Genomic DNA, 26,939 nt, shown 5'->3' with positions numbered 1-26,939 from the left:
CGATAATAATTGGAAATTATTGCAACCAATCACAAAGCGACAATTTCTAGTATGACCGAGTTAGAGTTATTTTTAATTTTTCAATGACGCGCATTGAAAATCAATAGTTTTCTATATTTTCAATATTTTCCAAATCGATTTTCCAATCAATTGGTGGAAATCTATTGAAAATTGACTGAATTATAAGCCGAAGCGTGAAAACGCGTTTCTATTTTGATGACGTCATTTCCAACAACCTATCACGAAGCGAGAATTCGGGTAAAACATAGGTTCAATTTCATAGTTCAACATCAAGAATCCATACTTTTCTTCATTTGGGTCAATTCTTAGAAGATTTTCCGATCGATTAGTGTAAGAATATTGAAAATCGATCGGAAAACCGCTGAGCTATTAGCGCTCAAAACCTATCATTTTTCGTGACGCTCGCATTTTTCGATTTTTTGGAATGACACTCTATCTCAAAACTTGCCGTAAGACGTAGTCCTACGTCAAAAAAAGAAAGAATTCTTGACAGATACAGTTGACAGTTTGAAAACAGACACCCTGCAAGTCGTAGAGCCATTCTAACTAATGCAAATGTAAATTTAGAATTGTTTTCAGTTATTGTGCAATATATGGAAGGGTTGAACGATTAGTAAGTTAGCCAATTTGAAACTTTGGGAAGAATCGAGAAGGCTCTTTGTTGATGTACTTTCAAAATGACATCAGACTCAATAATGATTGGCGTGAGATCTAATTAGCCAATTTACAGTGCAGAGCATGGTTTCACTCATTCCCAGAACCGGTTGTGCTATACAGCATGTACTCTCATTAATTCGAATATAGCATGAAAACACGTTAAGTGCAATGTTATGCTTTCTGATGTATGATATTAGTAATTGAAGTAGATGGTAGGCTAGTTGCAGTAAAAAAATCCGATTTAGGGAATAACTTTTCGGCTCGTTCAAGAGCATTACAAACTAATCCTGAAAGACAAAGTTACAATATTGATGAGTACCTAGTATGATATGTTGTAATAGAAAGCTAAAGTTTAATTTCATCTAACATTTTTATTGGCCTGCTTTGTAGTTGCTAGATCACAACTAATATGATAGGTACCTGTAGGTAACGTTTTAACGGAAAATGTTAATCGCCTTGTCTACTGGCAGTAAACCCCGACGCAACGGTTGGCCTCGCTCGCCTTCGTCCGAAGGGGAAAATGCAACGTAGTACCTACCTACCTAACATAGTGCATAGAATTAGATCGCGACATTGTTTACGGATATGTCCATTAATCAAAGGAATTGAACTTACATTGCCTATGGTTCTATTCTTCCGCTTACAGGACCATATGGTGTGGTGGTAGTGGATCGACTTGCTATCTATCCGCGGATCAGTTTCATACCACCTGCCCACCAACCTGCTGTAATCGCGATTTGGTGCGCATTTTAATTCGGTTGCGTTCGTTTTTCTCTCACTGTTCACTCTGACTTATTTTACTCTCAAAGTTTACCTACTAAAAGAGTAAAAATGTACCACCCAACTGTAGGCTTTGGCTAGAAATTCCTACACTAATGGATAGCAATTAGCGACTTTTCTTGGAGAGCTTACCGGAGAGCACGATCGAGCGAGCGGCCCGGGAGAGAATCTCCACACCTGTGTTGGTATGCCCATATAAAAGCTCCCGTCCGGGCGCTGCGTGCGAGCTGTTTGTAAACAAACTTTTATCGCTGTCGACCACACTGCTGGCTGGGCCCACCGTCTTGGGCTGAACCGCTGCACTATTGTGCTACGAAAGAACATTCGAACGGAAAAATCGCGCGCGCGCACGTCCCTAAACGACGATCGAGCGACCAAAGCGAAACGGAAAAGTTCTGCGTGCCAAGTGACTGTGCCTGTCGTCGGATCATTATCGTAAAAGACTATTACCGCACTTTAATCGTGACAATTTTCGCACCTTCCAGCTTTATCGGGAAGAAAGCAGAAAAAAAATACACACCTTATCACCGCACCCCGTTTTACCGAAGTCGGTAGTCGGATTTAATTCAGTCATCAAACCAAAAATGAATACTTTGGTAAGTATGTTTATTAGTTTCCCTGGTTTAGGTTTGGTTCAATAGTGAAGGGAGTGCTATTATTAGCTGCCATTTGTAGCAAAGTTGAAGGATGAGGTCCTAAATAAGGAAGACATACCCGAATGGTGAGCACAGTGTCAACGTAAATTGCAAGCTGTAATAAGTCGTGTACGTATATGTATAGCAATTTGCTGGTAATTGGACTTTGAGTAACGACACAGTGCCTGTGTGCTGGATGATGGAAGAAAATTGCTGGATAAGGATATTCTGATGAAGACATTTTTGTTTGATGTGTCAATAGAGGAGCAGTGTTTGGAAAATCGATTTTCCGGTGCTTTTGGCCTGATTATATTTCATCGTCAAGAAAGTGAACGGTTTGAAAGAGTGAGTTACTGGGGCAGAGTGGTTCTGAATTTTCATGCAATAATAATGGAGCGTCAATTTAAACAGTGACTGATGTGATTGATAAAGAAAATTTAATCGAAAGTGAAGCTTTAAAGTCGAAGTACGACACTGGTCCAACAAGTCAGTCGTGGTATGTTCGAATCTCGACCGGGAGAGGCTGGAAGAATCAATAAGATCGTAACAGAAGGTCAAATTCCAAATACGGAAAGCTTTGTGCAACAAAAGGTTTCGATAATCGGAAATTAAATAAGTCAAAAGCCTTTCATAATTTGATTAGAAACGCTGATTGCGTATTTACTGGTTTGAATTTGCACGCAACAAATAATGCAATCGCCCCAGCTTCGCGTGTTCACTTTCTAGTCCCGTCGCCCACGGGGTGTGAAATAAAAAAGTCATCCTCGTTATTACTCGCGACTGTGCAGACAGTCCATGCCTCTGGCTCGATTTGCAACAATGTTCTCATATTTGTGAGCCAACAAGGACAACAACATTCACCAAGATTGAAATACTTTAAAAAACCAATTAGTGTGCGATTGTGGAATTGATGCGATATCACCCTAGGAGTATCACTTCCGCCTGTCAATTTGAATACGAATGATGGACATGTGTAATCATACGGGTGATATAAAAAACCCCATCACCAGGAATCGACCTTGTTTCGCAGTAGTTGCTGCCACACAAAGAGAAGGTGTTAGTCTTGTTTCTTTTTCTTAAGAACTTGTTACACAGCAATGGAAATGACGTAACCAGATAAATTAAGTTTGATTGTGTGGCAGTTGTAGTGCAATTTTAGCATAAAATTGCTGTTGAAATGGAATGCTTTTATTGTACCTACTAATTTTTCTAGATTGCGATCCCTTCTAATCTAATATTCGATAACTATATTTGAACATGTATTAACATATTTTTGAATTCCATATTATTGTGTCCATTGGCCGACATTATCATGCCGATTAATGAAACATTCATTTCATTCAAACATTCAAACATTTATTGTTATAATGTTTTGATTTAGAAAAAAATAGTATGCCTTTAAGTTTGAGAATTTAGCTTAATCATTATGGCTGTCCAGATTTCACCCAATTTTGGATATTGATAATAGTTAATCTGTTACTTTACCACTGTGATAAAAATAACTTTAGAAAATGGAATTTGTTTACCAAATTTTACAGAATAGATTTTTCGATATTTTTCCAGGCATCCGGAATCACGTCGCTTATATACAGAACCTCTAGTCCAGAATCTGAGCCAAAACTAGATAAAAAATGTGGTCCAGATTTGTTAAAAAAATCTGCAACAACATTTAATAAAAAATGTCCCCGATATAGTCCAGTTTTATTATATGGTCCAGGTCCAGAATCTGGTTCAAAATCTGATCCAAGATCTGGTCCAGCATTTGGTTTATAATATAACTAGCTGACCCGACAAACTTTGTATTGCCACAAATTAACCTGTGTTGTACATAAATCATGAATCTCGAATGATCTTTGTCACAATCTCGAGTTTTGCAAGCCCCCCAGTGGGCGGCGCTTCCGACGGCGGGTCACCGGCAACACTCGCGACCAGCTCGTCCTGAATGATCTAGTGTTACTATAGATAGTTTTTGTGGTCTTGTTATTGATTATTGTTTTATGGAAGAGTCTCGAATTTCTCGAGTTGGATTAGTTTTTGAGTTTCGCAAAAATTTCTGTTTTATTTGTATAAGAGTCCATATGCCCCTACCACAGGGGTGAGAGGTCTCTAACTATCATAAAATAAACTCAAGACTCAAAAATCTTCTACATGCTAAATTTGGTTCCCTTTGCTTGAATAGTACTCAAATTATAAGGAAATTTGTATTTCATTTGTATGAGAGCCCACCCTCTTAAAAGGGGAAGGGGTCGTAATACACCACAGAAAAAAATTCTGCCATCTAAAACTCTCACATGCCAAATTTGGTTCCATTTGCTTGATTAGTTCTAAAGTTATGAGGAAATTTGTATTTCGTTTATATGGGAGCCCCCCCCCCTCCTAAAAAGGTAAGAAGTTCTAATTCATCATGGAAAAAATGGTTGCCTCCAAAAACACCCACATGCCAAATATGGTTCCATTTGCTTGATTAGTTCTCGAATTATGAGGAAATTTGTATTTCATTTGTATAGGAGCCCCCTCTCCTAATGTGGGAAGAGGTCCTAATTCATCACAGAAAAAATTATTGCCTCCAAAAACACCTACACGCCAAATTTGGTTCCATTTGCTTGATTAGTTCTCGAGTTATGAGGAAATTTGAATTTCGTTTGTATAGGACCCCCCTCCTAAAGTGAGGAGGGGTCCCAATTCATCATTGGAAAAAAAATTTGTCTCCAAAAACACACACATGCCAAATTTGGTTCAATTCGCTTGATTAGTTCTCGAGTTATGAGGAAATTGGTATTTCATTTGTACAGGAGCCCCTTTCTTAAAGTGGTAAGGGGTCCTAATTCAACATAGAAAATTTTCTTGCCCTCGAAAACCTTCACATGCCAAATTTGGTTCCATTTGCTTGTTTAGTTCTCGAGTTATGAGGAAATTTGTATGGAAGCCCCCCCCTCTTAAAGGGGAGAGGAGTTATGATTCCCCTTATAAACAGGGAGGGGTCTCAATTCACCATAGAATAAATTCTTGTCACCGAAAACACCCACATGCCAAATGTTGTTCTATTTGCTTGATTAGTTCTCGAGTTAGGAGGAAATTTGTATTTCATTTGTACAGGAGCCCCCCCTCTTAAAGTGGAGAGGGGTCCTAATTCACCGTAGAAAATTTTCTTGCCCTCGAAAACCTTCACATGCCAAATTTGGTTCCATTTGCTTGATTAGTTCTCGAGTTATGAAGTAATTTGTATGGAAGCCCCCCTCTTAAAGGGGAGAGGAGTTATAATTCCCCTTATAAAGAAGAAGGGGTCTCAATTTACCATAGAATAAATTCTTGTCACCGAAAACACCCACATGCCAAATTTGGTTCTATTTGCTTGATTAGTTCTCGAGTTATGAGGAAATTTGTATTTCATTTGTATAGGAGCCCCCCCTCCTAAAGTGGGGAGAGGTTCTTATTCATCATAGAAAAAATTCTTGCCTCCAAAAACACCTACATGCCAAATTTGGTTCCATTTGCTGGATTAGCTCTCGAGTTATGAGGAAATTTGTATTTCGTTTGTATAGGAGCCCCCCCCTCCTAAAGTGGGGAGGGGTCCCAATTCATCATAGAAAAAAAATTTGTCTCCAAAAACACACACATGCCAAATTTAGTTCCATTTGCTTGATTAGTTCTCGAGTTATGAGGAAATTGGTATTTCATTTGTACAGGAGCCCCCCCTCTCAAAGTGAGGAGGGCTCCTAATTCAACATAGAAAATTTTCTTGCCCTCGAAAACCTTCACATGCCAAATTTGGTTCCATTTGCTTCATTAGTTCTCGAGTTATGAGGAAATTTGTATGGAAGCCCCCCCTCTTAAAGGGGAAAGGAGTTATAATTCCCCTTATAAAGAGGGGAGGGGTCTCAAATTACCCTAGAATAAATTATTGTTACCGAAAACACCCATATGCCAAATTTGGTTCTATTTGCTTGATTAGTTCTCGAGTTTTGCAGAAATTTGTGTTTCATTTGTATGGGAGCCCCCCCTCTTAGTGGGGGGAGGGGTCTCCAATCATCACTAAAACCTTTCCTGGCCCCAAAAACCTCTACATGCAAATTTTCACGCCGATTGGTTCAGTAGTTTTCGATTCTATAAGGAACATGGGACAGACAGACAGACAGACAGAAATCCTTCTTTATAGGTATAGATATGGTTCGAAATCTAGTCCAGGTCAAAAATATGGTTCAAAACCAGATCCAAAATCTGGTTGGTGGTTTCAAAGCTGCTCAAAAAGGTGTGTCCCAAAATCTGCTTCACATCCAAAATTTGATCAAAAATGTGGTCCAAAATCTGGTTCAGAAGCTAGTCCACATCTGTTCCAAAATTTGACACAAAATTTGGAACAAAATGTGATATAGAAAATGTGTTCCTGCAGGTTCAGAGTCTGGTTAGTGGTTTTCTTATCTTTTATTATAAACTTGAAAGGAGCACGGATATAAGAAACGATGGAGTGCTAGATCGGGTCTTTGCCAAGGGCGCCACAGTGCCACGGTACGGCTCTGTAACAGACGAATATTTAACGATAAGATTTAAGTCTGAAAAGCGAACCGCCTAGTCCAGGAATTTTGTAACCCTTGATGCACTGCTTAATTTACTTAGGGGTATGAATACCACTGTACGCCCATTGCAGTGATATTTACACAAATATGGTAGAAAAGAACTTTTCAGAATTTGGATAAAGTTTCTGCTATTCGTTTTGAAGCTTATGATGCGATAGTAATCTCAGTCCCTCCAGTTTCACCAAATGCTTCCCAAACAAAGCTTCCGATGGAAAAATATTAGTCAGTTTTCCTTAATTTTGCCTGTATCTATTGAATCTATTAGAGCTCTCCACCGAAAATTTCTTTTTGTCACAAAAAATAACGACTGCAAAGCCGAAAGAAACTCCATTGAGTTAATTTCCAGACAAAAAATAACCTAATACATGCAATACTTTACTATAGACACGAATGCACCGAAATAGTGTAAAGTGTCTTTAATAAAATAAAAAACAACAATAATACTTCATTCATCGAAAAACATTTATAGAAAATTCCGGTGATTTGGGGACCTGTAAACAGCAGTGATTTCTAGCCACTTATCTAGCAACTCCTATCCCTACTTTCTCGTTATACCATCCGGAATAAGAGCAACCATGGTTGAGGTCGAGTGACCAATTCTGGTGGAAACTAACATCAAACAAATACTGGTAGGGTAGGAGGCACTCATGCAAGCAAGATTGTACTTCATGTTAGGAGCAGCTTACGACAGTGTCTGATTCAGAGCGGGCGAAACTAAGCGACCTACGTCACCACAAACAAACAAGACAATTCGACTAGAGTCAGAAAAATTCGGCATGGAGAGGGTGCTATTCAAACAGCTACAATCCAGGGAGTTCGGCATCGTCGCACTGCATCTGTGGCAAAGGCGTAATGGCGTGGAGATTCTTATCGAGAAGGCTCTATTCTCCCCTAGCGGTGGAGACTTCAACTGGCTGGGAAGGGCCTTTGTAGAAAGAAGGATCGCGTGCTGAATTGGAAGGATAAAAGGCCGTTTCTTCAGCTATGGTCATGTCTATGAATGTGCACTGCCCACACGAAGATAAACCCGAAAACGAGAAGGAAGCGTTCTTCACGCAGCTGGTGGCGACGTATTACAGCTGTTGGCCAGGGGACATCAAAGTCGTAAATCGGAGATATGAACGCCCGGGTCGGTAGGGAAGTGATGCACTAACTTTGCGACTTTCCAAGGTTTGGAGATCAGAAGCACTATCTTTTCCTGCAGAGATATTCACGAAACCCTGATCACCGGACCAACGAACATTGAACCAAATCGGCTATACTCTTCTCGATGGCCTGCTTTTCTCGAACATCCCCATTCCGGACGAAGGCGAGGCAACTGCACAACTAGATTCAGCAGCATCACCCTAGTAATTACCCTTCTTGATCGACAGACTTCGCGGCCGGCTGTTAAAGTACAGGACAGTTACGGGGCTAGTGCAACAATTCTACTGACTCTATGTAGCAGCATCGCCTAGCCGAGATTCGAACATACGACGACTGGTTTGTTAGACCAACATCGTACCTCGAAGCTAACTGGGCGGGCAAAGAAACGAAAACGGATTTTTTGCTGTTGTTTTCAATAAACAACACAAGTCTTTTGTGCAGGGGACATTTCCTGAAATATGGAAACAGTCTTTCATGTTTCCAGTGTTAGAATCTGGAGACCAAGCGAACGTTAGGAATTACCGTGGCATCATTAACCTTTAGGCTCTAAGCTATTTGAGTTTATAGTGAGTGGCGTCTTCCTCTCTCTTACGAAGAATTACATCTCTGCCTCTCAACATGAATTCGTGCCGGGTCGCTTTGTTTGTATTAACTAGCTACAGTTTACTTCATCGTGTGTATCGCACATGGAACAGAAAAACACAAATTGATGTCATTTGTACTGATCTAAATTCAGTTTTCGATCGCATTGATCACGCGATATTTCTATGTAAAATTTTTCGACTTGGTGCTTCGAGTCAATTCGTTGACGAGCTTAAGCTCAACCTTAAGCTGGGTACAAGAATATCTTCGCAATTTAATAATAATTTAGGTGTTCTGCAAGGTAGTCATATGGGACCCTTGTTGTTCATGCTGTTCTTCAACGAAGTCACTCTGTTTGTTCGTATCTGGCTGCAAGCTAGTATACGCCGTCGACCTGAAATTGTATTTGATAGTTGGAACCACAAAATATTGCTGTCGTCTACAAAGTTTGCTGAATGAGTTCGTTTTTTGGTTGTAGTGAAAGTGGCTCGAGATTAATATTGCCAACGTTATGACGTTTCACCAGTTTTGTTCGATTATCACGTCGACGGAATGAAACTCAAGAGACCATGTAAGTGATCTAGGCATAAAATAACACAGTTAACATTTCTTAAAAAGTAACATTAGAATAATCTGTTATTTTATGTTGTAGAACTCTTTTTTTTTTAAAGATTTTAAATACATCGAAACGTCGGGAATAGACTTAATAAAGTGTCGTTTTGCTTTGCCGATTGACTGTCCTGCCGAAAACATAAAGTTTGAGAATCATCAACAGTCGAAAGCTCCACTTCGATAATTTAAAACTATCGATACTTTGCGTCAAACCCATTCTCGCCGATCACGCCTTCGGCGATTAAGCAATATTCCTTCCTCTATGGAATTAGGAGCTTCGATCGTCGAAGACGTACGAGGTAGGATACGCTCGGTTGTCAATGATGTTGCTACGGCGGGGCTAGTGATGTCCGATTTTTCCAGTTAATCGATTAGTTAATAATCGATTACTTTTTGGGCGGCCAATAATCGACATCGATTAATCGGCGCTATATAATCGATTAGTCGAAATAATCGATTGGTTATAACCTTTACGTCCCGATACCAAAAATAAGGATACTTGCAGATACACTTTCGGCTCTATCTCCATTGTTGTTCAATTGATTCATATGCAACTAACGTTAAAAGAACTCCATCAGATTGGTCGGTAAATAGCAACGGGATGGCAAGGTTGTCATCTCCCATATATTTCGGACCGTAACCGACATCACTGGCAATGACATACGAAAAATGGCCTGTTCGTCCTAAGGCAATGTTAAATCGGGTAACAAAACTTGTTGCTGGCTGTACCAAATGATGGCAGTTTAAGATTATTTATACAGTTTATGAATATTCTTGCGGATTGCGGTTTTGTAATATATTATACATCATATAATATTTTTCTGTTGAATGAGTGAAAATACGACAACAGTTTATCCAGTTTTGGTGAAAGTGGAATGAAAATAGATGTTCGTTATGCTGAAATTCTAGCGTGCCACACCGTTGGTAAATACCGTTCTGATTCAAACTTAGAACAGTCTCAAACTTCGAACACTTCAGAATAAAATGCTCGTTAGTATCGCTAATAAGATAAAATATTCTGCTTATTGTACACTACCGTGTTCGTTAGAATGTCCTTTATCCGGTGAGGTATGACATTGAACTGTAGGACTCGTTGTAAGAAATCAGCAGGCGCTGGAAAACAGTGAGAACTCAGATTTTGACTTCGTTCGCATACTCTTAGCGTTTCGTGCAAAAGTAGCTGTTTTTTCGATTGCATTATTTTACCAATTTTAGAACATTTACCTTCCTACTTCGCGATTATTAGGTAAGTGCAAGATATATACGTACTAAAGCATAGTTAAAATACAATATTTCATGCATTATTTCAAAGATATTAGATAAATAAAAAGTGTTCGAAGTTTGAATCACGTTTTCAAGTGTGATTCAAACTTCGAACACCCACGAATAATATCCGGTTTTTCCGGATTTTCCTTTGGGAAAATGAACTATCTGCATTGTAAAGCTGTACAAAGTTAACTTGCTTTAGATGTGGTACATAGAGTTTGAAAATATTGCCAATTGACTACAGAAGTACGGATTCAAACTAATTATTGTGTGAAAAATTTAAATTACACTGTTCGGTGGATTTAAAAGGACAGTGTTTAGAAAAAGGATGTAATTTCACTTATTTCAGTTGAATGACACTAAAAGCATTAATACTTTGAAAAGTAATATAAGTATTCGATGTCTGAGACTGAAATATTCGAGCTTTGAAAATCGACCATGAAAGTGTTCGAAGTTTGAATCAAAACCGAACAGCAGTTTTTTAGTGTTTTTCATTATAAAATAACATTTTATCCTCATTTTTAAAATTTTCCCATGAAAATAAATAAATTGTCATGCTATTGAACCATTCATGGAGGTAGTAAAAAGCTCTTTTCGAACATTTTACTTTTTAGAAAGTTTTAGCATGGCTTAAGTGTTCGAAGTTTGAATCAAAACGGTAGCAGGTTTTTTTCTTGAGCTGTTTTCTTTTCAGCTGGATACCAGGCTTAAGACTTGACCCCTATTTATCGACAGACTTCACATCAGTATTATTAAAGGGCTATTACGACAATTACGAAGCTAGTGCAACAACTCTACTGATTCTATCTAGGAGCATCGTCTAACCGAGATTTGAACATACGAATACGACGACCAGTTTGTTAGATCAGCATCGTACCTCGAAACCAACTAAGCGAAACCAACTAACTGGCTAATCGCGTGTGGTTAATTTAGTAGCTAAGCGCCAGCCACTGTAATAAATTAAATTTGTTAGAAATTGTTAAATAATAAAATTTTAAAAAATCCGGCATAATCGATCGACCAGGTAATCGATTATCTAATAATCGGAACATAAAGCAATCGATTAAAAATTAATCGATTATTTTAACAGATAATCGATTAGTTCGATTAATCGAGAAGTAATCGGACATCACTAGGCGGGGCCAGTTGAAGAAAACCCGAGTGCACCAAATGACAGGTATACTCATACTGGCCAGCATGCGATGAGGAGTAGAAAAGATCTTGGAAAAATTACCTAAGCATTGCCAGGAGGAAGAATCAATCCAATTATTGACGGCCGTGAAAAGTACGTCAAGATTTTAAGAAGGAGAAAAGCTCTAGAAGGAGGGCAGAGATCGTAAACAACTATTCAGGGCCAATGACTCGCGCTAGTTGTATGCGAAGGCGAATTAGTCTGCTATGGAATACATACCGAAGTTTGAAACCAGTGTAGGAGCGAGGAGGGAAACCTGGCAATATAACAAAAGGAGATTTAACAGAAGGTAACCTGGGAGTGCTCACCAACGATAACAGCATCCCGGCTTCCGAAAAGATTGAGGAGATCCGACGAGAAATCTATAGCTGCAGACTAATAGAATCGCCGGAAAGGACCAAATCCCGGTAGAACTCTACAAAAACAAACACTCACACACACACACACACACACACACACACACACACACACACACACACACACACACACACACACACACACACACACACACACACACACACACACACCACACACACACACACACACACACACACACACACACACACACACACACACACACACACACACACACACACACACATCGCACAAGTACTCCAGAAATATTGGGAGTACAGCGTGCCCTCGCATCATGCTTTCGCGGATTTCAGAGCAGCATTCGATGCAGTCGTACGCGAACACCTACGGTAGATAATGCACGAGAACGGATTTCCCGACAAACCGACGCGGTTGATCAAAGCTTCCCTCCAGCGACTGATGTGCTACGAGCGTGTTTCGGAGGAACTCTCGTATCCCTTCGAATCACGAAGAGGGTTACAGGAAGGGTATGCGCTGTCCTGTATGTTATTCAGCATTTCTTTTGAAAGCTCGATTCGGCGACCGGGATCTTCAGCAAAAGTAACTAACTCCTACTATTTTCAGATGACTTTGACATCACTAATAGAAACGGCGGGGGCGGGGGCTTTCTGTGGTCAGTGACTATTGAAGGGAATATGTCGTCTTTAAGAACTCCACCGCCACCGGCACCAAAAACAAAGGTGCCCAATGTGCTAGATGGCTCAACCAGATTGAAGCCGACTTGCGTCGACTGGCGACTTGTGTCGAGACGTTCAAAGAATTGGCGACAAGGAGCCCAAGACCGAGTACAGTGGAGAGAAGTACTTGATGGTGCGCAAACAAGTTTGTCAATCGGTTTTTACGAAAATCTGGTAAACGAGAGTAAAAATATCTTGCAGAAATATGGCAGTCATTTGAATTGATAGACAGTTTTTGGAAAACATGTTGGAGGTTTTGCTTACCGCAGATGTGAAATTTTACTTGAAATGAGAGTTGATGACTTTTTGCGAGGTGTAGGAATAAAAATCATTAAAAAGGCATCAAAAAGTCTGGAAAATCGAAACAAATCTGGAAGATTGGCAAAGCTGAGCACGAGCCAGACCGGCTCTATAAGCTCCTGAAAGATGTAGAAGAAACAAATCTGAATGAATAATAGATTATAAAGTTAGGAAGTAGGTACAGTAAAATTACGTGTAGAATTATTTTGGTTACGTTACCTCATTTAGTACCGTGAATCCCCATGAATACCATGAATGACACCCCGTTAACATTAAGCGAGTTTTGAATTTTGAATTTGGTAACTCTTTTCACTTCCATTTACGCGCAAGCTGCGCACCCTATGAATTTGTTGAAGATTTATTTGCTCTGGTGTATGGAAATACTAACTCGTCAACCTTTGTCAACCTTTGTTGAAATAGTTTGCCGTAGCGTCAAAACAAAGTGAAAACAGAATTAAACGAGCAATTAATACAGAGCGATATTTATCTTTTAACTTATTACGAAGTAGCAAACGATGCTGCTCACTCAGACTCGTGGCATTTTGCCAGCGTTTAACAACTTATTTATTCGCCTTTATTTTGTTTTAGTTAGGAAGTTAACTGTTCAACGGCTATGTGACAGTTTCTTTCAGCAGTTTTTAGATAACAAACTTTTAGATTATGTACTCGTTATGCCCTAATTTTTTTTGAGCAATAAATTCAAATTATTGTTTGATTGATGGTCCACGACGATTGCAAATACATCGATCATACAAATGAACTGCATGGTTTCATTGCTGACAATTTTCTTCCAATGACATGTAAAATTATTTCCAACGTGCAAAAAAAACATTTTTCAACAAGGATACGTTTCGCCGATCAATGAACATGATTAACAGCGTACGGACAGAAAAAATCGACGAGGCGAACGAGCACTCGCCGAAAAATTGCATTGTTACGTAATTAAAGTGATGTATTTCACTCTTCCCAACAATCCCGGATGGAAGGCCTATAACTTGCTGTGCGACCCCACTATGGCGGGGGCGAGCGACACGTGGAATCCAATTTGTGTTCACACAAAAGTATTCCAATCCTGTCCCGTAGGTACCGCAGGGTACTCTCTCTTTCTCTCTCGTGCCAGAGGAAAACTTTTTTGCAAACTTCGCACGGCACAGCGAGCAGGATTGACTGAAGCTGCGTTGAGGTTTATTGCCTAACAACACATTTTCCAAACAAGTTTATCCTTTAAGGTACCATTATGATTGGAACATTTTATGAACCACAAAAAGTTGTGTGTTTTCAATTTAAGAAGGTTATTTGCCTTCACAGGCTGTACTTATTTCGAAACATAGCAAGACAATAAATTCAACTTCAGCTAATTGAATTATAGAAAAAGGTTTCTGGTGCAATGAATTCTGAAATTGGTTTTAGGCCATTGAAAGTAAAGCAATAAATCAATCAAAATTGCGGGTTGTGGCATTCTTATGGTCTCTTACTTGGAAAATTAGATGAAGTAATGAAAAATAATCCCACAGCCTAAGCTGGAAATTTCGACAGCAAAGCATTTTTTATTTTATTACCGAACCGCACCGAATTCGTGTTGCAATCAAGCAGTTTTTATTACGCGCGTCGAACATCATAATTCCTATCCTACGCAGTCGAATGAGGCGAAGAATGGATTTTGCTTCGCTGAAAAACCTACGACGGCGACGACGACGACCAGGACAGGGACGACGAGACGGTCTCTGTATGGTGGGGTCAGGTCAAAGACAAAAGCGACGATCATAATCGTGAAAGCTTTATTCCTGGCATTGAATTCTTTTCTACTGCCGTTCTGTACGCTGCTGATGCTGATGGTGATGATGGCAAACCGAGTGACTTTGTTGGGAAAGGCTTACCGTCAGGCAGGCTTTGCTCTCCCGGAAGAGGTCCCTATCGGGTTTGCCCGGATAGTCAGCCAGCCAGTTGGTTGTACGAGGACTTGAAAGCAGCCTTCGTTGGCTGTCTTCCGCTGCGGGATAGCTATGGCTCGGTGAAAATGGAATGAAAAAATATGCTATCAACGAAACGGCTACAATAATACCGACGAGAAGATTGGAAAACAGCCGTTGTTGCCAAGAATGGTATGACGTTTGGCAATGATTTCTTGCTCGGTGCAGTTATAAAGCGGAAAATGTTTCGTGTCAGGTTAGTTCTGCTTATCAAAATGCAATTTCCTCCTGAAGTGAGACCGCTCCCCGGGCAATTTAATCAAAATATAAACTCTGTTTTGTTTTCTTGTGGGCTTGTGATTGAAGAAGCTGCAGATGATTTTCGGTTTGCGGAAGCAGCTAGTGTTGGTTTAACATTCATTCCTTTTGCCAAATAGTATCAAAAATAAAAATGCTGAAAATACCACGTCGGTTTCAGTTCATTTGTAACCAAAACTATTAACACGGGCACAGAAAGTAGGGTGGACGTTTAGAGTACATCATCATTAAACAGAGTCAATATCGTCTTGGAGAACGCAACAGTCCAGTCCAGTCCAGTTCTAATTTCCCGGAATATTTTTAAATTATCGGCGAACACAAGCCTAGAAGAGTTCAGACGACTGCATACATCATTTAGAACAAATACCAGAAGCCCCAGATGACTACCGTGAGGCACGGAACTTCATTATGTATAATGTACTTCATTATGGCAGTGGTAATGGTGAGTTCCAGTCTTGGGTCAGTCAGGGCAAATGAGGTAATCCAATCGCTCTTCCGGCATTTGTTCTTCCGTCCAGAGCCTGATAATGATCCGGTGGATTCCATGGTGCAGCCGCCCTCTCGCCAATTTTAGAAGCCGGAACCAAGCAACCAAACGTTCGACAACCTGCGGACAGAGACAGTATTGGGTTCCTAGAAGGACCGTACATCAATGACACCCGCAAGTATCGACCGCCAATTGCGACATGTTCAAAATGAGAGTTAGCTTACAAAGCTTAGACCATTACCGTTGGTCGACAGGTGAAAGCCATGTCATCTGCCTATGCCAAGACGAAAGAATTTTTCCTTCTGCACATTTGCATCTCCACCGATGACGATTTTCACGTTGTGGTTTGGGTATTCTCTGTAGTTGCGCTCTACCCGTTGTAGGACTCGTCCTTAACGATTGTCGGTGCGCAGACATTGATTACGTTTTTTCTTGCACTACTATAAGAACATCTACGGGTTTCTACTGGATAACTCGTGACTTTTGCTTCCCCAACGCTACGAAAGCGAGTCCACGTACCGCCTGATTACCGCAACTGTAGTAGTACTTTTTATATATTTTTTTAATGACCCACCAATACCCCTACTCCGAAAAGCTCTAAGGACAAGCCCCCTGGTAATGGACTCATCTAATCTAAGAAAAAAAGAAAGCAAAGAATGAAAAAACCCGAGACGGGTTTTAATAAATTGGTGCGTTTGAGAGTGAAGTATATTTTACAAAATTAGTACTTGCTGTGGTACAATAGGAACTACTGGACGGAACTCCCTTTGTCCGGAGTTTGGCTTGCGAACAGATCTGAATAGCAACAATCCCCACTCCTAGTCAGGGTATTTCGCGAGTTTGCAAGTCTACTCGTGCCGGTTTATGTAGAGCTGGGACATTCCAAGTATGGAATTTCCAATCCTTTCCGTAATCTTCGTCGTATCCTATGCCTCGCTTCGAGACAGACGTGACTACTCCAGCATGTGTCTGAAGCAATTGACTTGGATCTCCGGGGTGGCACTAGAGAGTCAGAGCTATGTTTGACGTTGATGACCACCTCACATTTCGTACCTAAATATTTCTGTCAGCCGTAAAAGCATCAAACAGTGAAAATATCTCAAAGTGAAACTTGGCATATGATTTGAAAGCTAAACAAATTAAACTGAACTATAATGATAATGATCGTGAAAAGCTTGTCACCAAACACAACCTAAGCTTCATTTAGTGACCGAATAACTCAGTCTTTGCCTAATAAAAATATTCAGTGAAGTTTGTTTTATAACTAAGGCATCATGGCGGTTAAAGTAACCACTAGTGATAGAGCTTCGAAAAAGCTCCGTAAACTTAGAATGAAAGACGGGTTTCGAAGGAATTTGCGACGTGTGAGGTCGAAAGTAAACTACGCTAAATGCACCTTAAAATAAAATGTGTTTTGATCGTTTTGATCAAGCTAGAAGGTGCATATGATTGTCAATGGTTTTAGGCACCCTATGGCGAACCCAGTATCGCAAAACGTGGTTAAGGCAGGGCATGTTGCAAGATTGCCGGACAGCTACCCTGCAAAAATGGTATTCGCCTCAAATCCGGTAGGAACAAGACGACCAGGAAGGCAGCGAGTAAGATGGTTAGACCAAGAGCGAGATCTGGCGGAGCGCACTCGGTGTCCGAGGAATTGGAGAGCGGTAGCCCATAACCGAGTGAAATATCATATATGAAGTAGTTTGGTACGGGATGTCCTCGCTTTCTTCGATCCCCTTAATTTCAAGGAGTTGTACGGAATTAGGTATTATTTTTGGTTCCACTTTATTCCTTTATTTGTTGTTTTATTGTTTTATTTGTTGTTTTATTTTTATTAACGTCAACAGGTAAAATATCACCCCAATGACACAAATAACTAAGTAACGTATTTACAATACTCGTCTGTTTAGATTATTAACATAAAACACGTCTAAAATTATACTTGTTTGTTTCTCGAGACACATTAAAGTCAAATACATGGTAACATTGATTGAAAAGACGAGACATACTGCGCACTGGTTCATGTAGACCATAATTCGTCCTAGCTGGAGTAATACTGAGGAACGAGTGATATCGTAGATTGCGGCGTCGTATATTGATATCCAGCATGCTGAGGAGTATTGAACAATCAACGTTACCTTGCAGGAGATCGCCAATAAAGCATACTTTTGCCACATTGCGTCTTTCCTCTAGTAATTCCAGGCCGATCAGCATTCAACGGTTTTTATAGCTGGGTAAGTTCCGTGGATCCGTCCATCTGAGATGACGTAAAGCGAAGCGGATGAACTTTCGCTGAATAGCTTCGATGCGTTGAATTTCGTTCTGGTAATAAGGAGACCAGACGGGAGACGCGTATTCCAGTACAGGTCGCACAATTGAACAATAGAGTGTTTTCAGGCAGTAGATGTCCTTAAATTTTTTCGCGAAACGAAATAAAAAGCCCAGCTGTGAAGAAGCTTTTGCCACCACGTATGAAATGTGATCCTTGAAAGTTAATTTTGCATCGATTAAAACTCCCAAATCCTTAACTGAGGATTCACGCAGTAAACGTACGCCTGCCAAGGCATAGTCATACTGGAATAGTGAATGTTTTCGTCCAAATGAGATTACCGAGCACTTAGACACATTCAGCGACAAACGGTTAATTTGACACCATTTAGCGAAGTTTTCCAACTGCTCCTGCAGAAAACTCATATCCAGTGGTTGCTTTATCGTATGGTATAGCTTTAGATCGTCAGCGTATGAGAGTTTCGCGCATTTCAAAATGGAATTAACGTCGTTCATATACAGCAGGAATAAAAACGGTCCTAGGTGGCTTCCTTGTGGAACACCAGAACAAACAGGAAATGGCAAAGAAATGTGATCACCAATTTTCACAGACATGCTACGACCACATAGGTAAGATTGAAGCCAGAGTAGCAAATGTTCGTCCATCCCAAGTCGATCAAATTTGGCAATTGCAATTTGATGATTCATTTTATCAAATGCTGCAGATAAGTCTGTGTATATCGCGTCCACTTGATGACCATCCTCAATTTGGCGTGTTACAAACGAAGTGAAGGAAGTCAAGTTGGTTGTTGTAGATCGTTTAGGCATAAATCCGTGCTGATCCGACGAGATGTAGTGATTATATCTCTGGGCAAGCTCCTGGAGAATAATCAACTCAAACAGTTTAGAAGTGGCACTTAATGCAGCTATACCCCGGTAGTTCGAGACTACTCGCTTACAACCTTTTTTAAAGACAGGAAAAACATATGACTGTTTCCAGCAGTTTGGAAAAATGCCTGTAGCCAAGGATAGGTTGAATACCGCTGCAAGCGGTGCCGCTAGCGTCTCCATACAGCGTTTCAAAATGATTGACGGGATACCGTCAGGGCCATATCCCGTGGATGATTTTAGTCTTTTTCCAGCTGACGTAACCATGTCCAAGGAGATAACAAACTGCGACAAAGGTACAGAAAGTCGAGGAACATTTTCGATGGCGACGGCTACATCCTGCGGTTCGAGATGTTCATTGGTAAAAACGTTATTGAAATGAGAACGGAACAAGTCGGCAATGTCAGCGGCGGAGTCAGCTTCGAGCAGACCATTGGACATCGTAGAGGGTAATCCCGATTCTTTACGTTGCTCATTCACGTAGCGCCAAAAACTTTTTGGATTTGCCTTGAGACGGCGTTGCAGATTGTTCTGATGGGCGTTATACAGGTGATCATTGAGTTGTTTATAGGTAGTATTTATTTCTACGTATCTTATTCTCGTGGCATCAGTGCGATACTTGCTGTGTCGTCTAAGGGCTGCACGTTTAATCGTTTTAAGGCGCTTGAGATCAGCGTTCGCCCAGGCTGGTTTAGGCGGTACGCGCTTTGACTTGACGGGCACGAACTGGTCGATAGCATATGCCAGTATGCTAGAAATGGTTGATGCAGCGAGACTAGCGTCATGATCGCGGAGAACCTCCTCCCAATCAACGTGGCCCAGAAAGTCGTTCATACCGTTGAAATTGGTTTTACTAAACTCATATGAAAGGCTTTCGGAAGTATCCCGGAAGCGTTGCTGTGGCCTGATCTTTAATTGCGTTAGTAAAGGAGGATGATGCCTGCAGATCTTTACGAGTGGTACCGGAGCTTCTGTAACCGTACAGTCTACGCACAGCTCGTCACTAACGAAGCACAGATCAAGGGTCCGATGATTCTCGTTTTCAATCCCATTCATCTGTTTAAGTCCAGCGGTGCTATATGTATCAAGCAGTTTTCGCGGGGCTGTGCCTATGGACGATCGAGAGGCGATCGGGAATAGAGAACCGTGGGAATTACGCTGCCAAGAGATCGCGCTTAAGTTAAAATCACCCAAAATAACAATTTTATCTCTAGGCTTTAATTGCGACACAACCCAATTGATAGCTTCAAGATGGTTGCCCATCAAGTTTTCGTCGTTGACGCGATCGGGAGGGATGTAAACTACGCAGAGATAGAGTATTCCGTCAACAGTGGTAATCGCGACCCATAATTGTTCAACTGCCGAACTGTTGGGAGGATTAACTGCGCAGGACTTGAATCCTGAGCGAACAGCTAACAAAACGCCACCTCCAGTACTTTTACAACTATTTGAACGCGACCGATCCTGTCGGTAAACGGAGTAGGAATCGTTAAACAGCTGGCTTGTCGTCGTATTTTGATTCAACCAGGTTTCGGTGAAGGGTCCTTTGAATTCTCTCTGCGGTACTGATCCTTCTCGTTGACAAGAAAAATGATTCAATTAATTGTCGTTTTACAGCATGTTTTCAATAATTGGCTGCATTAGTATGAGATTTGTTTGTTTATTTGTTGATTTGTAAAAAAAATCGTCGGACACTAGGTGGTCTTCATGATATAAACACATATGACAGTAAATACATACAATAGTACAATTACAAATTTATCGTCTACGCGAGAGTCGTCGTTGAAAATTATTAGGCGTCATGTTGAAATCGAACCAACCGTAGTGTTCGTTGAACCGCATTGCCATAAATCGGATAGGGTCGTATAGTCCGTATTTTATATTCCGTTCCTGCATGTGCCGGAAATAGCTAGTTCTGAGGGGTCGTTCAGGAGCATACAGATTCAGTTGACTCAGAAGAGTGGGGCTGTCAATATCTCCTAATAGCAATCAAGCCAGGAACGTGGCTTGAGCGTTGGCACGTCTTCTTTCAAGAGTCTCTAAGTTAAGCAAACGGCAGCGTTCCTCATATCGGAACTTCTTGGCGATTTTAAAAATAAATCCAAGTTGCTTATTGGTTCTGGAGACAATGTCGTTGTAGTGTATATGGAAGGTTAGTGCTTTATCTAGGACGACACCAAGATCAGGAATGTGATAGGTGTGTTGTAACAAATATCCTGCCATGTTGTAGCTAAGAGTTATAGGCTTATTTTTACGATAAAAGGAGATGGCAAAACACTTTGAGATGCTGACGGTAAGCATGTTATTCGAGCACCAATCTTCAAATTTGTCCACAAGGTATTGCAGTTCAATGCAGTCGGAGTCCATTTTAATTACATAAAAGATTTTTACATCGTCGGTATAAAAAGATCGACAGCCTGGTGGCAGAAGAGCTGATAGTTCGTTTATAAAAAGAGAAAAGAGCAAGAGCCCAAGGTTGCTCCCCTGTGGTACGCCAGAGATGTTGTTGAACGAGTCAGAAAACTCTGATCCGACCTTCACACTCAGCCTACGGTGTGTTAGGTACGAGTGTAACCACTTACAGAACGTTGCGGAAACTCCCAGCTTCTCCAGCCTAGCAAGGAGGATACCGTGATCCACCCGATAAAACTCAGCTTTCAGGTCCGTGTACACTGGCAGGAATAACTCGACTGCGGTGGGGAGGTCGGGGGCTACCATAATACCGTATTCATTGTATCCCGGTACAGCATTAGATGCCGGTAGAGTCGCGGCGAGTTGCCTAAAATGGTGTGCAGGGTTTGTGAATTGCTGATGTGCGCTGGTAGGAAAAGCTCGACTGTGGCAAGGGGAACAGAAGCCTCTATGATGCTAGAAGTGGTCGGCGAGTCAGAAGCAGTTACATGACCAAAGATCTTGGTGTTATAGCTGGTTTCTAGGTCGTCGCAGGAGTTACTGTGATTATTGGAGTAATAGGCGATGAGAGGAGGTTTGATGGTGCCCAGTAGTATTTCGAGGCGGCACCCTGAAACTATCTTAAGAGAAGACCTTGTAGCCCGGTCCCCGTGTTCAATGCGAAGTTTCGTAATTTTCTATCCATCCCGACTTTAAACGAGATGAAGTTCATTGCAGACAAATCTGTGTCCTTTTTGGTCAATGGAATGACCTTGAACGGTCCATCGCACTGCAAGCATTCTCTAACCAAATCAGGTACTGTATCCGCTTTAACACTAGGGTGAATTCTGGATGGGTAGTGCCAGAATAATTCCTTCGAAGGGGTCGAGGGGGAACAGTTTTTACGGCTTCGGAGGTCGATGGTTTCGTACCTCCAAGAAGCGGCTTAGCAATCATAATGCGTTAATCACGACGACGTTTCATTGGAGGTTCGCCGACAGTAATTCTAGGGGCTAGTGTGTAGAGATAGTCTCTTGCACTTTCTTAGAAGGCTGTTCCATCTGCTTGCCGTTAACCAAGATTGCCTGCTTCAAATCACTGATGGCCTCACTATGGTTAGCAGACATTGAGGAGACAGCCTGGTCGACGGAGGATAAAACATGTTTCAAACGTGTCACTTTCATCAATTCAATGCATTGGTCGCACATCCAAAAGAGATTCCTGCGCTCGTTTAACACTTTCATGACCGGCGAGTTCAATCTTGCGCATTTAGTATGAATGATCTGTTCAAAAAATCCCATGCAGGTGATTGTCTCTTCAGTCGCTTTCACGGGTTTGGCGCAATGATCACATGCACTTTCCATACTGCACAACTTCTTGCCGAGATGAACCACCTTGAATCAATTTTCCTTGAATACGGCAGTGATCCACCTCAAATCTAGTTACTTTGAACATAGTGAAGCGATATCAAACAACCTTAACACAATATACTTTGATCGATGTCACGGAATCGGCAAATGTAAACAATAAGCTCGAATAAGCCATATTTCATAGAGCAACTAATGTGAACAAAAGTGATAAGCCCATAAAAAAATATGAACAAAAAGCACGATTAAGCGATATTCCACTGACCCGGCACAAAACTAATCACAGCGAAGAGTATAATCAACTTTAAACCACAGTTAATGCTCAATATCACTGCAAAAATACGGTTTATTATGGAGTCAAACAAACTGAACGTAAACAAACGAAACGAACGAGTTAGAGTCCCGTACCGTAAAACGGGGTAACATTGATCAAATGGACCATTCGTATAAATATGTGAAATAAACAACTTCTTCCAACTTTCCTGAACTGATCAATGTTACCCCCAATGATTAATGATACCCCGTTTTACGGTACTATTTAAAGTCTCATTTCAGGTATTTCTTTGAATCATAATTTTCAGTCTAATTTTGAATTTCCAAAAGCTAATAAAAATCTTCAAGCTGGAATTCGCAATTCTGGAAGTATTTTTGCGATAAGTAGATTAATTGCATAAAAAGGATACGCCATCCTACTGTTACTTGACGATTGTCAGGCGAAAATTTGCTTTTGACAGGTGGGTATCTCACCTTCTGTTTATGTCTGGGCACGCCAGCGATTATTGATATGGGAAGTGTAAATTTTGTTTGTGACATTATCCGCTGTTTGATTTCAAAATAATTCTGTCATTTAAATTTTATTTTACATTTATCATGTAATTCTAATGGCTTTCCTAGAATGGTACTTTTATTCGGTAAGATTATGTACCATCGAAATGTTAAATTTTTTTCCGAAAATTTGTCTCAATCGTTACTCTTCGATAATAATTTTTCGTTAGTCAATTTTCTAGCCATCCTGCATTTATCTACATTCTCGGAAAAGGTAGCCCGCAGACAGTAGCAGAGAGAGGGTAAATATTCTGCAGCGCTCGCATTGCACACCGACAAGGCTCTCGGATGGCGACAAAAGTTTTCCACTTTTCTCCTGGGGCATAAGGATAATTTGATTGTGAAGCAATTTCTAACTTTCGAAGGCAATAAGCACACTAGAAAGGTGGTCAATTTGATCTCTTTTTTTCTTCTTCTTTCGGATTATGTTTTGCCTTACATTCCTGTGCATTCTCATCGGTGTCAGTTTGAAAAATTGATAATCAAATCTTGTTTATGAAAAAAAAAGCCGAAAAAATGAGAACTCACGTTCAAGCACAATCTTAATACCCATTCACGTCAGGTCAGTGAAGCGAAATAATTGACGGCCACCGAAAGCCGAAAGCCACAGCACCGGCGCTGTAGCCAGCCAGGCTGTGCGAGAAATAAATCATTTCCTTCTTGTTGTTTTTCCATTAGGGCAACATCTACATCAGCATCAATTTGAGCATTTATTTTTCATGCAATATCGCAGCTTTCCAATCCAAACAGAAAACAGAAAACAGTGCGCTAGGGCTAGGGGTGCTCCTGGCTGACTGACTGACTGGCACTGGAGTAATGGAGCATTGTTGGTCGGTCGGTTGGTACCACCCCCGCCCACCGCCCGGAGGGGGAAAACTCTCCGGCTCCGGGCTTAAAAAACGAAAACATCTTCGAATGCTGATGCTAAAGAATTGTATTTCTTTCGCCGTTCCTGGTACGCTGTACCTGTGAAGGTACCTATCTCCCTACCGTTTCCAGGATGATATTTTCGCCTCAATGGAAGGAGGAAATTAGATTATTTTAGGGTTTGGAAAATTTATACCTAATCCATGATTTCATTCGCCATTTCCCATTCACCGGTCGCAGCTGGTTTCGTTTGTCTGCGCTATTTGGCTGTTAGTAATTAAGACCCAGAATTATGCCGCAGATTAGGTAGAGATTTTCAAAACGGTACGCTGTATTTAAATGGACTTAATTTTTGAATTCGTTAGAAAGGTTTCGCGAAATTCTATTTTTGTATAATTTCAATTGAATAATATCGAAAAGACTCTCTCAGTCTCGCAGAGGACAATGTTGTGAGCACTGTTTGTTCCACTAATTACGGTCAAGGGTGTGGCAGTAAATATTTGTTTCCAGTTGGGGTTAATTTCTTTCATTAGCAATCTATTACGACTTGTGCTTGTTGAAAGGAGACAAGTGAATGGGGAGTTAGCGAGAAAAGGCAAACTTTTTTTGCCATTTTGGGAGTGTCATTTTATTCTGGCGGGGAAGCAAACGCAAACTTCAACAGTCTTAGGTTCCATTAGCAAAGGTGCTGATTAAATTAGGTGAAGAAAGCGGTGTAAACTTTGAATGGAGCTTTGCTTCCATCCAACGCTGAACCACAACTGGACGCAAAAAAGGTGTAGTTTGATGATTTTTTCCGAAATATTAGATTACGTTAAGAGGCTTTCTGAAAGGAAGTTTACCGTAATTCAATATTACTGTACTTTAGCATTATGCTTGTACACACCGAAATGGTGTCAACCAGGTCGTATTCTCCATTCAGATCTGGCGAAGGAAATAACAATAAACAGTTTCTAAAGCCGAAAGTCATGCGTCTACCGAGGAAAAGCACGTTCCGTCTCCATTGCCGCCGAGGATGAGTGTGCAACAAGGTCTATGTTTATGTTTATTTCCTTTTCCACAATAAGCAAACGTACCGTGAACAGTGAATTGCATTGTATTTATTTGCAAACTGCGGGCATCCTTACGCGTACTGTTTACTCAACTAAATCATAAAATGACAAAAGTAGCAGCAGCACGCACTGGGGATGTTCCTTGATGATACGGTTCCTTTTTATGGTTATTTTTTTACTTCCTGTGGGTGGGTATTTATCATACTTTGCTGGCAGTCATGTTCTGCTGCGTACAAAATGAGAAACAGAGAGTTGTGCGTTTTATTTGAAGCATGACTTTACGGCTTTGTGTTCAAGAATACGTTTAAATGACTTTATGACATTCTGAATGTAGGTACTGAAATAATCCTTGTTGGTTGGGCTGGAATGTTTCATGAGATTGTATTGTTGATTCAACGCTGATTTTTTTAATTTTCATTTTTCCAGCTCATACTGTCCGCAGTTGTGACGGTGATCGCCGCCCAGAGGGACTACACCACACCGGTTCCCATCCTGAAGCAGATCAACCGACACAACGAGGATGGTAGCTACAGCTACGGTTACGAAGCTGCCGATGGCTCGTTCAAAATAGAAACCAAATATCCCACCGGAGAAGTGCAGGGCAAGTACGGCTACATCGACGATGCCGGAAAGCTTCGCGAAATCGAGTACGGAGCGAGTAAACGAGGATTCGAACCGGCCGGTAGGGTTACGACAATTCGAAGAAAAGCAAGTTCCGCTTTAGGTTACTACATTATTTCCTATTTTTAGGTACCGACATCAACGTACCACCGCCGACGTTAACAAACAACAATCACGCCTACCCGCCACTGGGTCCGGACGAGGAAGACGACGGCCAGTATCGGGAGGACCCTAGCATCTACTATAAGGACTCGCGGTATAACACGAAGCCATCGGCACCCGCCTATCAGCCGCGTCCAGCTCCCGTTCAGTATAATCCTGCTCCACAGCAGTACTACCAGAACAACGTAACACCTGCTCCGGCGTATCAGCAGCCACAGCACCGCTTCCAGGCACAACCACAGCCACAGCAACAGTACTATCGGCCGGCTCAGCAACGTGCCGAATACTGGCATCCGAACGCCCAAGTGGACATCAACACCGGATCGTATTCACTTAGCTACACCGGTTGAGCCATCGGCTGTGATACCGTGTGTGCGTCCGTGTGTGTGTGCTCCTAAGTCAAATCTACTGCTGCCTTAAATGCCAATAAATATATTTGATATTGTTGATTGTTTAGCCAGGTGCTAACGATCCCAGCTCCTGGGATCCTGTGTTGTGGTCTGAAGCTCAACAATTGAACAGTCATATACTTTTACTAGTGTTTAGTTGGTTTCAAAAATAGTCTACAGTTGAGACGATTTGTTCGTGTATGCATGATTGAGGTTGCAATAAATCTCTCTACTTTTTATGAGTATTGAAATAATTCTTTTTTCTATACGGTCTTACCGGTTTATTCTAGATAGAAAATGAAAAAAAAATGAACCGAACAGCCTCAGTATTTTAGAAACACTATAGAAATCCTTAAATTGGCTCGGCTCTAATGCTAGTAGTATTCTCATCTTATCAGAACTAAATTTTTCCTTACAGAGGAAGGGCGGTAAAGACGGACTCTTGTCATATTTCATAAACAATAACTTTTTGAAGCAAATCAATGATGGGAAATGTATATCTATACTGGTAGAACACCTTTGAATTAAACTGCTGATTTCTAGCAGCGCAGCTGTCAAATTTATTAGCAAAACAAAG

The 26,939-nt window shown here is 40.9% G+C and overlaps 1 protein-coding gene across 1 annotated transcript; it reads left to right on the top strand.

Annotated features, from left to right (window-relative positions):
- Positions 1-1,729: 1,729 nt before the first annotated feature.
- Positions 1,730-26,586, top strand: LOC128743187 (pupal cuticle protein 27). Its single transcript, XM_053839718.1, has 3 exons — positions 1,730-2,054; positions 25,617-25,872; positions 25,941-26,586. The coding sequence occupies exons 1-3, from the start codon at positions 2,043-2,045 to the stop codon at positions 26,321-26,323; spliced, it is 651 nt and encodes a 216-aa protein (XP_053695693.1). The 5' UTR covers positions 1,730-2,042; the 3' UTR covers positions 26,324-26,586.
- Positions 26,587-26,939: the final 353 nt, after the last annotated feature.

Source organism: Sabethes cyaneus, chromosome 1, assembly GCF_943734655.1.
Source record: "Sabethes cyaneus chromosome 1, idSabCyanKW18_F2, whole genome shotgun sequence".
Taxonomy (NCBI): domain Eukaryota; kingdom Metazoa; phylum Arthropoda; class Insecta; order Diptera; family Culicidae; genus Sabethes; species Sabethes cyaneus.
This window is presented reverse-complemented; position numbering and strand designations above follow the sequence as displayed.